Raw genomic sequence first — 12801 nt, 5'->3', positions numbered from 1 at the left:
AAACATCAACATTCTTGAACCCCATACACGCATGCTTGCGTCCTGTCGCGATGTCGTGATTAAATCGTTTTATCAGTGAATCAAAGTTGCAAAGAAAATATATATACCGAGACACTTAAGACCCACTAAAAACAAGTTCCACCAAAACAGCAACGTCCGCCGGATGTTGACTAACAACCATTCGACTTTATGAGTGTATATACATGTTGAGTTCTCATCACAGGGATAATAGCCAAATCTAAACTACAACTTTCGTCAAGAATAACAGCACATTTGGTCAATCACACCTGTACCGTCTCCGTGGGAAATACGGGTTCATTGCGTTAGATGTACTTCCAACAATAAAACGCGCCAACCAATCAATGTGACCGCAGAGGCTATAGGCCTATATACTATGTCCATGATTATATTGACTAGATTATAGATTATAGACTAGATTATATTGACTAGATTGTCCATGATTTGGGAGCAATGTAAGGACGATATTCACCATGATTGTAAACATCCATACCAATCGCTCAGATATCCAGCCACGCCTTCTATTTACTTCCATAGGACGCAAACGTGGAATGTATTAGCGTTCTAGCCCAGACCCCGTCTTCTCACTCGGGTGACGACACAAAACAGATCTTATGGTTATGATGTAAAACGAATATTACAGGCGCTGGACATTTTTAAGTCCCTTATCAAATCGTATCGGTCTTCTGGGGGCTGCTTTATGGTTTCATTGAAAGTAAACAAAGAAAGGTTTACATTGTGTCTCTCTTAGTAGAACCACACAAAGAACACAGGCTATACTGTTATTATAAAGCATACAAAATATGTGGGAGACCCTGATGGAAACAAGACAAACGCCTTTCTCAGGTCTGCACCCCCCCAACAATTGTACGTATTGAGCCGTACCGTATTGTACCCATTCTGTAATCCGTCAAATAAAGTTTCCATTCACTCATTCATTCACCTGTCCACTTTTGTTCTTCCGCCACCGTGCACGCACGTAATTTCATTCAACCCGATATCACCATCATTCAATATGTGTCTGGTACTGTCTCTAAAAAACAAAGAATCGCAATAATAATTACTGTTCCTGGTGGACCCCAGGAAGACCAATAAAATCAAATAATGGGTCAAATTACTAAAATTATGATTCATGGTCGCTCACTAATTCGCCGTTATAGATAGCGAAATGCATGCTTGTCTCGCATCGGAGCGTGGCGGCGCCGCCCGGGCAAACAAAACTTCTCCTATTTATCAAAAGAAAAACAAAACACCTCCGCTTCTCCTATTCATAGCAATTGCAGCACCCTTATTCCAAGCCATTAACATAACGTTCTATGATTAGTGCAGTGACCGCTTGTCATGGACGTCGGCTGAAACGAGCGCAAAAGAAAACAACGAATGAACAGCCCGCGGCGGCTCCCTGTTGCCCCCGGGGCGCCGGCAGGAACATGCCTGCTCCATATACCAATACGCGCGTCTCTTCATCAATGCAGTCCTGTGTGATTTATGTGCGTCTCCCGCAACGTTACACATATGTACGGCAAGCGGCACTAACAGTCCCCGCGCCTCGGACCAAAGAAATAATAATAACAACAACAACTGGTTGATTGTGACTAATTGAAAACGGGGGACCCTGATGCAAACAAGACGAAAGTCCTTCTCCCCCCTTAGCCCTTTGTATGTCATGCAGTCCGCACACTGTGCGTGTAACTATAATTATGTAATAATATAACACAGGACCTCTTTAGGGGGTCTTTAATCGGCATGCAACGAACTGGACCCTAAGTCCGGAATCAAAGCAATTCCTTTGGTATATTTCATTCCATGGAAGGTTATGTTTTCAGAGCCAAACAAATGAACGACGAAAATGATATCTGTATCGTCCCACTAGGCATATCATATTCTATGGTCTTTGTGCCTTGCGTTTATCAATAATACGTTTATTCATGCTCATGTAATACGTGAAACCCTGTAGGACGCAGCGGCGCCCTCAGACACTTGCGGGTTTGCATTGAAAGCGAACAGCTATAAATGCATAGTCCATATGTGCCTTCAAATATTTCCAGTTCCAGTGTTCTATTGTCCATTTTGCATGTATAACCAGCTATTATATATTTAATTAGAATATCAGAATGCATTACAGAATGTTGATCAGTGCGACTGTACCCGCAATATGGTTAATTCGCATGAGAAAAAATAAAGATTGCTGGTTCAACAGCATCTATAAGTGTGGTAATAACGCAGATATTGAGTGTATAATATTTCTGTGAATATGCGCGTGGTGCACGGCACGCCTCTGTATCCAACCAAAACGAAAACGATTGCTTCCAGCCCACGAGTCGTGCGTCCATGGTGGCTGATGGGCCAGTAGTGCGCACGGCGGTGTTCAGAGTGGTCGCAACGAGAAGTCAGGTACCCACTCCCCCTATATAGCATAATACAATAATATAATACCCGCTCCCACAACTGCTTATATAGCATAATATAATAATATAATATAACACCCGCCTATCGTTAATGAACTAGATACATCCATCTAATCGTCAACGCATAGTCTGAAACTGCAATGTGAAGAGGGTTCAACCGTCAGTGGTTCCACAGACCTGCCCCCTCGCGCGGCCGCACCTGCCCCCTCGCGCGGCCGCTGCAAGGGTTCAAAAGTCCACGAAATCAGGACCCCTCTCTCGCAGAGCAGCACAACCATGCAATATGAACAATATATGCTTTAACAAAAATAGGCTGGCCCCCCTACCACCAGTATATTCATTTTAATATAACGATAATGGTCACCTTACCAAGAACAGTTATAGCAATGTATATATAATATACCATTCATTACTATAGCACTCTACACACACCGTTCTCCGACAGCGAGGCCTGGAGCATGCATCATACAATATCTGACAAATATACACCATGGCAAGGAAACAGCTAACGACCTATGGATATAGCCTCACAACACTTAGAATTTAAGACGCCTGTATAATACAATACACAACACTGAAATATGGGAATAAAACATCGATATAACACAACTCATAACCTAACCACATTCAACATGGGTTCATCGTAACTCATAACCTTTTCAATCGACTAAGCTTATTTCGCAGACTAGGATTGCAGTAGGCTGACGCAATTAAGAGACTAAATCAGGACAAATTAAGGCTGATCAACCTTAACCGTAATCTGTTCGTAATTCCCACGCACTCCAGTCCTGCAATCCCAATGGTTGTCTGTATACTCTAAACTCTGGCCAGGGTCTAAGTCCCATGTACATTTCAGCCAGGCCTCCTCGAGGTCTTAGGCTATACCCTATGATTTAAATAGTGGCATTTCTACCTGTGGCTCCAACTTAAACAAACAACCCTAACTTAAATAAAATGGGTCATTCTAACCTAGTGTAGAAAAAAAGAGAGAGAGAGAGAGAGAGAGAGAGAGAGAGAGTGTGAGTGGGAAAAAAAATTAAATAAAAAGTTCTAGTTATAAATTGCACCTTGCAAATATTCATTTCAACAACACAATTCAATGGGTTTTACTTATATTTTTAGCCACCTATTCACAAGACAATAATGAGAATGCATCCACTCATAACGGCTGTTTTAACTATGCAGATTTCGACTTAACGTAACAGGTTCATCTGCTTACCTTTTTGAAAGTGGATCCTCTGAGAGTGGATGTCCAGTCAATACTGTCCGCAAACAGGCTGGTAAGTCTGAATGAATGCCCACCAGGGACGCCAAATTGTCACGTTTTAGATTCAAACGTGAAAGTTGTAAACGATACTTAAAAATATAAGAGATGAAACACTTTTGAAGGTATTTATTATAAACAGTTTAACATAAAAGTAAATTAGCAAGGTACAATTGAAATCTAAAGATTGTTACAACCGGCCGGTTGAGTATATAAAAGAAAGAAGAACAGTCAAGTCATTGTGAGTCAGTCCAGCATGTCTCGTCCGTGCAGTCCAGTCCAAGCAGAGAAGAAGAAGAAGTGAAGTGAAGTGAAGTCCAGTGGTTTCTCTATCAGGGTGTTTTATTGGTCCCCTAGTCCAGTGTGTGTACGTGGTGTCTCTCCTGAGTGCACATTGTGTGTCTGTGTGTATTGGTCAGTCAGTATGTCCGCCGTGCATGAGTGCATGTAACGCACATTTACGTGTAAGTTTGTGCATGTGTGTCTCTATGATAACGATCTGTGATTAATGGAGACTGGACTATGTGACCACTGGATGACCTAGTCGTATTTTATTCGGCTTGTGGCATCTTGTTAATTTATGTGATCCGGCTTATCTAGTGCCGGTGAGTGGAAGGGTGTGTGTGTGTGTGTGTGTGTGTGTGTGTAGGTGTGTGTGTGTGACAGTGAGAGTGAGTGAAGTGGGAGGGCTGTGCTGTGTAGTGAAATGTATCAGTGTGTCTCCTGCAGTATTATGGAGAATCACTACGTGGAATTTAGCAATTATCTCACAGTAATGCTACACACGAAAGAACTGTGGCCGCACGATATACAATAAATGATCGACTATTTAGTTCACATTAGATTAAGTCGAACTCAACGTTACTTCATTAAACTCTGACACGTTTACCATTCTATTCCCACACGTTCTAAACGCACGGTTGCTCACTTCAATGTTACCGAACTTATCACACTGCTGCTTTAGACGAACTGAATAAACTACTGCTGGGCACACCTGCGCCAGCATATATACTTAAGTGATTATCTAGTTCCAAACCTAACCACTTTGGTCCTGAATCAATACACTGCCAAAGGCATGTTCTGACATGCCCCAAACTCGCCCTTTGCACCTGTCTGAGTGCGAGACTGCCTGGAGCCTAGGGCGCTATCCAATAAGGAGAGCGAATATTACTCTGGTTTGAACGTAGGTAAAGGGATATACCGTGTATATATAAATAATATACAATGTATATAAAACAATAAAGGTAGATTCTCAGTTTAATCTGGCCCTTCACAACAGTAATTATCCATTAGAAGAATATATTGATCTACAATTGTGTCCATCAATGAGTTTCGTGACCATCAGCCAATGGCCATGCAGTATCGTGTGGCCCGGCCTATACAGTTGTCACATATAAACGGGGAGTTTTTGGGCGAAAATGGGCAGATTTTGTAACTATTTTATTTTTTACTTTATTTCGGTTTTAGGGTTAGGGTTAGGTTAGATGCATCCATCTGTATGGAGAATGGGAGGGGTTTGTCTGATGTTAAGGCCTTGAGAACATCACCACACTGCCTTTGGAGCAAGGACCAGAGCCTCTGCCTTTGTTCTTCCTAAAGTCATTTTCTTCACTATTTTGGAATCATGTAGAATCTTTTGATTGAGAGCTTGTTTTTTTTAAGAAAAAAAATTATCATTTAGATGCCTTTATTTCATATTCGACACAGACGGTAGGCTATATATAGCACATTTAGTTTGGTTTTCAGTTTTCAATCCATAATAAGTTAACAGACTTGGTAATACTCACATTTTGAGTAAAAAGAATCCCACTGGTCACAATGGTGACCGTAATAATGTTTTTGTTATAAGGCTCTGAAAATGTTACTGAATGATGTATCAATGTATTTACAGCTAAATTAAAATAATAAAGGGTCTCAATTAAATATGTGTAGTGTCACATGACCAGAACACAGCTCAGTCGTCGCAAGGTTTAACTGAGGTACACCTCCTCCAATCCCTCCACCGGAGGAAGGCCAGAGAGAGAGAGAGGAGAGGAGAGAGAGAGAGAGAGAGAGAGAGAGAGAGAGAGAGAGAGAGAGAGAGAGGATAGAGAGAGGAGAGGAGAGGAGAGGAGAGGAGAGGAGAGGAGAGGAGAGGAGAAGAGAAGAGAGGAGAGGAGAGGAGAGGAGAGGAGAGGAGAGGAGAGGAGAGGAGAGGAGAGGAGAGGGAGAGAGAGAGATAGAGAGAGAGGAGAGGAGAGAGAGAGAGGAGAGAGAGAGGAGAGGAAAGGAGAGGAGAGAGAGGAGAGAGAGGAGAGGTTAAGAGAGGGAGAGAGAGAGAGAGAGAGAGAGAGAGAGAGAGAGAGAGAGGAGAGAGAGAAAGAGAGGAGAGAGAGAGAGAGAGAGAGAGAGAGAGAGGAGAGAGAGAGAGAGAGAGAGAGGAGAGGAGAGAGAGGAGAGAGAGAGAGAGAGAGGGAGAGGAGAGGAGAGGAGAGGAGAGGGAGAGAGGAGAGAGAGGAGAGGAGAGAGGAGGAGAAGAGAGAGGAGAGAGAGAGAGAGAGAGAGAGAGAGAGAGAGAGAGAGAGAGAGAGAGAGAGAGAGGGAGAGAGAGAGAGAAAGACGTTCAAGTTAACATGCGCAGCGCCATGTGTATAAACCGCTGCCTACCTGAGGTGAGATCCCTGGCACTGTTTTGCTTTTCTGATCTCCGTTATCTGGGGCTGTGTTGGTTGGTCCCTTTAAGCTGCATACCGGAGCATCTTTTAATCCAGCTGTTTGCTGTTCTCTGATATTTTCGGACATTTCGTTGATGCGTCGCTCGACACTTCGAGCTGACATGGGGATATCTTTTATCTTTCATTTGATTGTCTTTTTGTTTGGCAAGCCTTCAACATAAGTACACACAGCAAGGTCCTTCTGACACACAACCCGTAGTAGTCTGTCCACGAGGGCTGGAATGCCCGAATTTCTTAGCTGTGCATCATGACAGAATGCAACGCAGCACCTGTGAACTGCGCGAGGCCAGTTGCCTGCTGACAGCTGAGCACCATGAGATGTACCATGTATTAGCTGTCATAGGTTTGTGCAAACCAGTCAACTTACAAAAAAGAGCCTGTTGGAGGATTTCAACAAGATAAATGCGACAACAGTGCAAAATATTTCACTATAATATTTCAAAGCGAAGTAAAAAATATTATAATAATTATTTGATCACTGATCAGTGGGGCACAGATGATCAACAGTGGGGCATGTGCCCCACTGATAGTGGTCTAAATACGCCAATGCTCTCAACTCGTCTTCCCTTGTTGTGATAAGACTTGTTCTTCTACCTCCAGACAAAATGAGGGAAATTGTCCATCTCCAAGCCGGTCAGTGTGGAAACCAGATTGGAGCCAAGGTTAGTAAATAGTCTGTGTTTAATATCTAAGATAAAGCAGAATCCTCGGTCGACGGTTAGTTCAGAGCCCGGTGCTTTGTGTGCGTGTCTGTAACCACAGTACCACACCCTGCTGTTACCAATGTCACTTGTGTATGAGCTGGCCTTCTTCATGTCAAATAATTGTCATCTGTTTTCAATTATATTGTTGTTGCACATTGATATTGTGGTGATGTTTTGTCAAATCACTTCGCATCATTTCATTTAGCCATTTTTGCAACATTATTTGTGACAACGGTTGAAATTTCTTTTGTGACGACAGTTGAAATTTTTTCTCGAAACTATCCAGATTATGTAAATTATGAAGTATATTTGGCCCATATGTTTTGGATTACTAAATGAAGACGTATATTTTTTACATGAATAAGCTTGATTTAACGTTACTACACATTTGGCCCACTGCAATGCGCAAAAAAAGAAGTAGGTTTAACGTTAGTCCTGGAGACAACTCGATGCCATCGTTTTAATTAAAGTATTGCAGTTGTAACGAAACTCCCAACGACCTTAATCGTCGCAGTTAAAACATTATTGTGATGTTTTTCTTTCATAATTAATGCTCAACGGCCTGCTCTTTATGGAATTCATTGAGCGCGCGCAGCGCCCCGGGTGTGGGCGGTTAGTCAATGATGTCAGCACGAACATTTCAAAATGGTCGTTTATGGATTTCAGCCAGCAGTTCCCGCACGTGCACCCAGTGCTGCACGGAGGGAGATTTTTTAATTTCTGCGCCAGTGACAGACAGTCTACTAATGATGACGACATGTGTTCTAAATTGTGAAAAATGTAACATATTACGGAAACATGGAAGTAGTTGATCCCCTGGGCTTGGAAGAATAATAGGGTTTTTGCCATTGCTCGTATATTATTGCTTAATGCTTACCTAATTCAATGACTTATCTCTTTCAGTTCTGGGAGGTGATTAGTGATGAACACGGCATTGACCCAACGGGCACATACTGCGGAGACAGTGACCTGCAGTTGGACAGGATCAATGTCTACTACAATGAAGCATCGGGTAACTTTTAATTTTGGGAATTCCTAATTGGATGATGATGACATTCCATTTAGCTGAGTTCAATTGCTGTTGTGTTTTTCTGACTTGCTCTCCCCTCTCTTTCCCCTAGGTGGTAAATACGTGCCCCGTGCTGTGCTTGACGACCTAGAGCCAGGGACTATGGACTCAGTGAGATCCGGTCCCTTCGGCCAGATCTTCAGACCAGACAACTTTGTGTTCGGTAGGTAATGAAATTGTCATAGATTGTGTGACAGACACAATGTGATTGTATTTGTGTTATTTAGTTGCAGTGCCATGTTTGGCCACTAAGTGGCGCTCCATTGTTTGTGCCTGATGTAGCTACAGGTTTAATTTGATTTAACCTGAGCCAGTGACTTCTTCACTTCCTGTTCCAACTGACGTCAGACGGCAGCATCAAGGGTCAACTTGTTATAGTAGTTTCCCTAGTAACGATGTGGCTAGTAGTTTTAATATAGTTGTGTATATTGAATAATGCTGTATGGCCATAGTCCTTATTGTATAATTTGTAAATAATAAATGAGTTTGTGCCAAATCCCAAAAGCAATGTCTAAGCTATTGTGCTAAGCTATCCTGGTACTGTTCATGCTGACAAGTTGACGTCACACAGCCAGACATGTTAAATTTAATGTTGCCACATGTCCTGTGCAATGGTGTAACGTATTTTTACTCAAAAGCACTGTACCAAGGTATATTTTTGAGGGAACTTTGTACTTCTACTGTACTACATTTCAATGGAAATATTTATCAGTTACTTTGAAGAAAGGTGAGGCGGACCTTTAAAAAAGTGAATATCAGGAAGGCAGCAGGTCCAGACGGCATCCCCGGCCGCGTCCTAAAAGTCTGTGCCGACCAACTGGCCCCAGTATTCACTGACATATTTAACCTGTCCTTAGAACAGGCTGTCATCCCCACCTGCCTGAAGAAGTCCACTATTATCCCTGTACCCAAAAAATCCAAGCCTGCTTGCCTCAACGACTACCGCCCTGTAGCTCTCACCTCCATAGCCATGAAGTGCTTCGAGAAGCTAGTAAAGGGCTTCATCTGCTCCTCCCTCCCCATCAACATGGACCCCCTGCAATTTGCATACCGCCCCAACAGGTCCACGGAGGACGCCATATCCCATGTGCTGCACACAGCAGCATCACACCTGGACAAGAGGCAGGGGAACTATGTGAGAATGCTATTCATCGACTACAGCTCGGCATTCAATACCATAGTCCCCTCCATACTCATAGCCAAGCTCAGGGACCTGGGCTTGGGCTATGACCTCTGCCAGTGGGTCTTGGACTTCCTGACTGGCAGACCCCAGGTGGTGAGAGCAGGCAACTGCACCTCCTCATCCATCACCCTCAACATAGGGGCCCCCCAGGGCTGTGTTCTGAGTCCCCTCCTCTACTCCCTGTACACACACGACTGTGTGGCTCAGCGGAGTAGCAATACAATCGTCAAATTTGCTGACGACACAGTGGTGGTGGGCCTGATCTCTGCCAACGACGAGAGGGCCTACCTGGAAGAGGTCAAGGTCCTGGCGGGATGGTGCCAGGAAAACAGCCTCTCCCTGAACGTCAGCAAAACAAAGGAGATGATTGTGGACTTCAGGAGGTCGGGGGTCAAGGACTACAGCCCCCTCAGCATCGACGGGGCACCGGTTGAGAGAGTCAACAGCTTTAAGTACCTCGGAGCCTACATATCCGAGGACTTGACATGGACCACACACATTAACAGTGTTGTGAAGAAGGCACGACAACGCCTCTACTTCCTCAGGCGCCTAAGGAAGTTCCAAGTCAGCCAGAAGATCCTTAAGAACTTCTACTCATGTACAATAGAGAGCATCTTGACCGGCAACATCACCTCCTGGTTTGGGAATAGCACTGCACAAGACCAAAGCAGACTACAAAGAGTGACACGTTCAGCCGAACGCACAATTGGAGGGGGGCTCCCCACCCTCCAGAACATTTACTACAAGCGTTGCAAGGGCAAGGCTAAGAGAATCATTAAAGACTCCAGTCACCCGAACAACTGCCTCTTTGAACTGCTGCGGTCAGGCAAGCGATACAGGAGTCTCAAGGCGAGCACAGAAAGACTCAGAAGAAGCTTCTATCCCCAGGCCATCAGGCTGCTAAACGAACAATGAATGAACACTACACAACAACAACCACCAAACGCACATAGCACACACATCCACACGCACACACTCACTTTAAACAAACACACTGTAGCACCCACTCCACACACTTATAGCACACACCCACTTTAAACAAACACACTGTAGCACCCACTCCCCACACTTTATATTTATGGATGAAGGATTGCACTACAACTCGTACACCTTACTGTAAATTGTATCTAAAATTGTACCTCATCCCATTTCTGCTTTGCACTAGATAGTACTGTACATTAGTACACTGCATAGTATTGTGTATTGTATATTATATGGTAACTCAGAACATTGTACATATGTCTATACCGAACACTGTGACCTCATTTTCTTCTTCTAAATTCATGCTATATTATGTTATTATGTTATTTGATACTATCTTGTCTAGCACAGTCTCTGGAGCGTAACAGTAAGAAGCATTTTGTATGAAAGTATTCTGTACTTCTGTATGACAACTATTAAAGAACTTGAACTTGAACTTGAACTTGAAATAGAATTTGTCATGCGAGACGTGTCATGGGTAGATGAAGCTGATTCACATTTTAAGTCTTGTCAAACTTCAAGGGGACATTGATGGGAGCAACCATAACTGGACCACACATAAAAACTAGAATATATACACATTACATTTTTATACTTAATAAAGAAATACTTTATATTCAGTGGCTAGTTCTAGCTGAAGCCGAACTAGAATGGAAAATTAAGACAACTCCTTCCCTCCACTAGTCTGAGGGTTCACCTTGGGCAACTGTTGGTACCCTCGCTAGCCTCCCTACCTAGGGATACAGGGGCCGCACTGCCTTGTGTGTGTGCATAGGGATACGCAAAGGCTAAGGGGAGAACCCTGAAAGAAAACCGGATGCGGAGAACTGCGACTGCCTGCAGGGCTTCCAGCTCGCGCACTCCCTGGGCGGCGGCACGGGCTCCGGCATGGGCACCCTGCTCATCAGCAAGATCCTTGAAGAATATCCAGACCGCATCATGAACACTTTCAGCGTGGTGCCGTCGCCCAAAGTGTCGGACGTAGTCGTTGAGCCTTACAATGCTACGCTGTCGGTCCACCAGCTCGTAGAAAACACAGACGAGACCTTCTGCATTGACAACGAGGCCTTGTACGACATTTGCTTCCGCACCCTCAAACTTACAACCCCCTCATACGGCGACCTCAACCACCTGGTGTCGGCCACCATGAGCGGCGTCACCACCTGCCTCAGGTTCCCCGGACAGCTCAACGCCGACCTGCGCAAGCTGGCCGTCAACATGGTCCTGTTCCCCCGGCTGCACTTCTTCATGCCCGGGTTCGCCCCACTCACCGCCAGGGGCAGCCAGCAGTACAGATCCCTGACGGTCCCAGAGCTCACCCAGCAGATGTTCGACGCCAAGAACATGATGGCCGCCTGCGACCCCCGTCACGGACGCTACCTCACCGTGGCGACCATTTTCCGCGGTCGCATGTCCATGAAGGAGGTCGACGAGCAGATGCTGAATATACAGAATAAGAACAGCAGCTACTTTGTTGAGTGGATCCCCAACAACGTGAAGACCGCCGTCTGCGACATCCCTCCCCGTGGCCTCAAGATGGCGGCCACCTTCATCGGCAACAGCACGGCCATCCAGGAGCTGTTCAAGCGCATCTCTGAGCAGTTCACCGCCATGTTCAGGCGCAAGGCCTTCCTCCATTGGTATACCGGAGAGGGCATGGATGAGATGGAGTTCACTGAGGCGGAGAGCAACATGAACGACCTGGTGTCGGAGTACCAGCAGTACCAGGACGCCACCGCAGAGGAGGAGGGAGAGTTCGACGAGGAGGCAGAGGAGGAGGATTTAGCTTAAATTGGGTGTAATGGTGCCTCTACCAAGCTGTGTAATTCACTGACCTGTCAGATGACCTTTCCAGTGTGTTTCCATCATCTGTCCTTATGTTTTGTCACCTTTTTGCTGGCTCTTCTCTTGTCTGTTGATGAGTGTAGTTCAAAGAGTTCCACTATCTATTAAAGATAGATTGATGGGTGGGTGTAGTTCAAAGAGTTCCACTATATATTAAAGATAATTGATGGGTGGGTGTAGTTCAAAGAGTTCCACTATATATTAAATATAGATTGATGGGTGGGTGTAGTTCAAAGAGTTCCCCTATACAGCTACCAGATTTTTTTTTTTTTTTACAGATAGATTGATGGGTGGGTGTAGTTCAACGAGTTCCACTATACAGCTACCAGAATTATTCTTATTTTTTACAGATAGATTTATGGGTGGGTGTAGTTCAAAGAGTTCCACTATACAGCTACCAGAATTATTCTTATTTTTTACAGATAGATTGATGGGTGGGTGAAGTTCAAAGAGTTCCACTATACAGCTACCAGATTTTTTTTTAATTATTTTTTTTACATGTAATAATAATAAAGTTCCTTTTGCTTAATCTTGGTCTTGGTGTAAACTAGTGATTGATTATCTGGTCTTCAATTCACTGATTCTTGACACAAATGACTGAAATGCAAGGTCTCA

The 12801-nt window shown here is 44.2% G+C and overlaps 1 protein-coding gene across 1 annotated transcript; it reads left to right on the top strand.

Moving 5' to 3' along the window:
- Nucleotides 1-11229: 11229 nt before the first annotated feature.
- On the top strand, nt 11230-12132 carry LOC311223351 (tubulin beta-1 chain-like; the record flags this gene model as incomplete). The annotated part of the gene is made up of 1 exon (XM_084308142.1): nt 11230-12132. One exon carries the CDS (start codon nt 11230-11232, stop codon nt 12130-12132), a length of 903 nt encoding a protein of 300 aa, XP_084164268.1.
- Between the last annotated feature and the right edge of the window lie 669 nt (nt 12133-12801).

This window comes from Notolepis coatsorum, assembly GCF_963971535.1.
Source record: "Notolepis coatsorum genome assembly, chromosome: 2".
NCBI classification, from domain to species: Eukaryota; Metazoa; Chordata; class Actinopteri; order Aulopiformes; family Paralepididae; genus Notolepis; species Notolepis coatsorum.
Note: the sequence above shows the minus strand (reverse complement) of the source record. Positions and strands in the feature narration are given on the sequence as shown.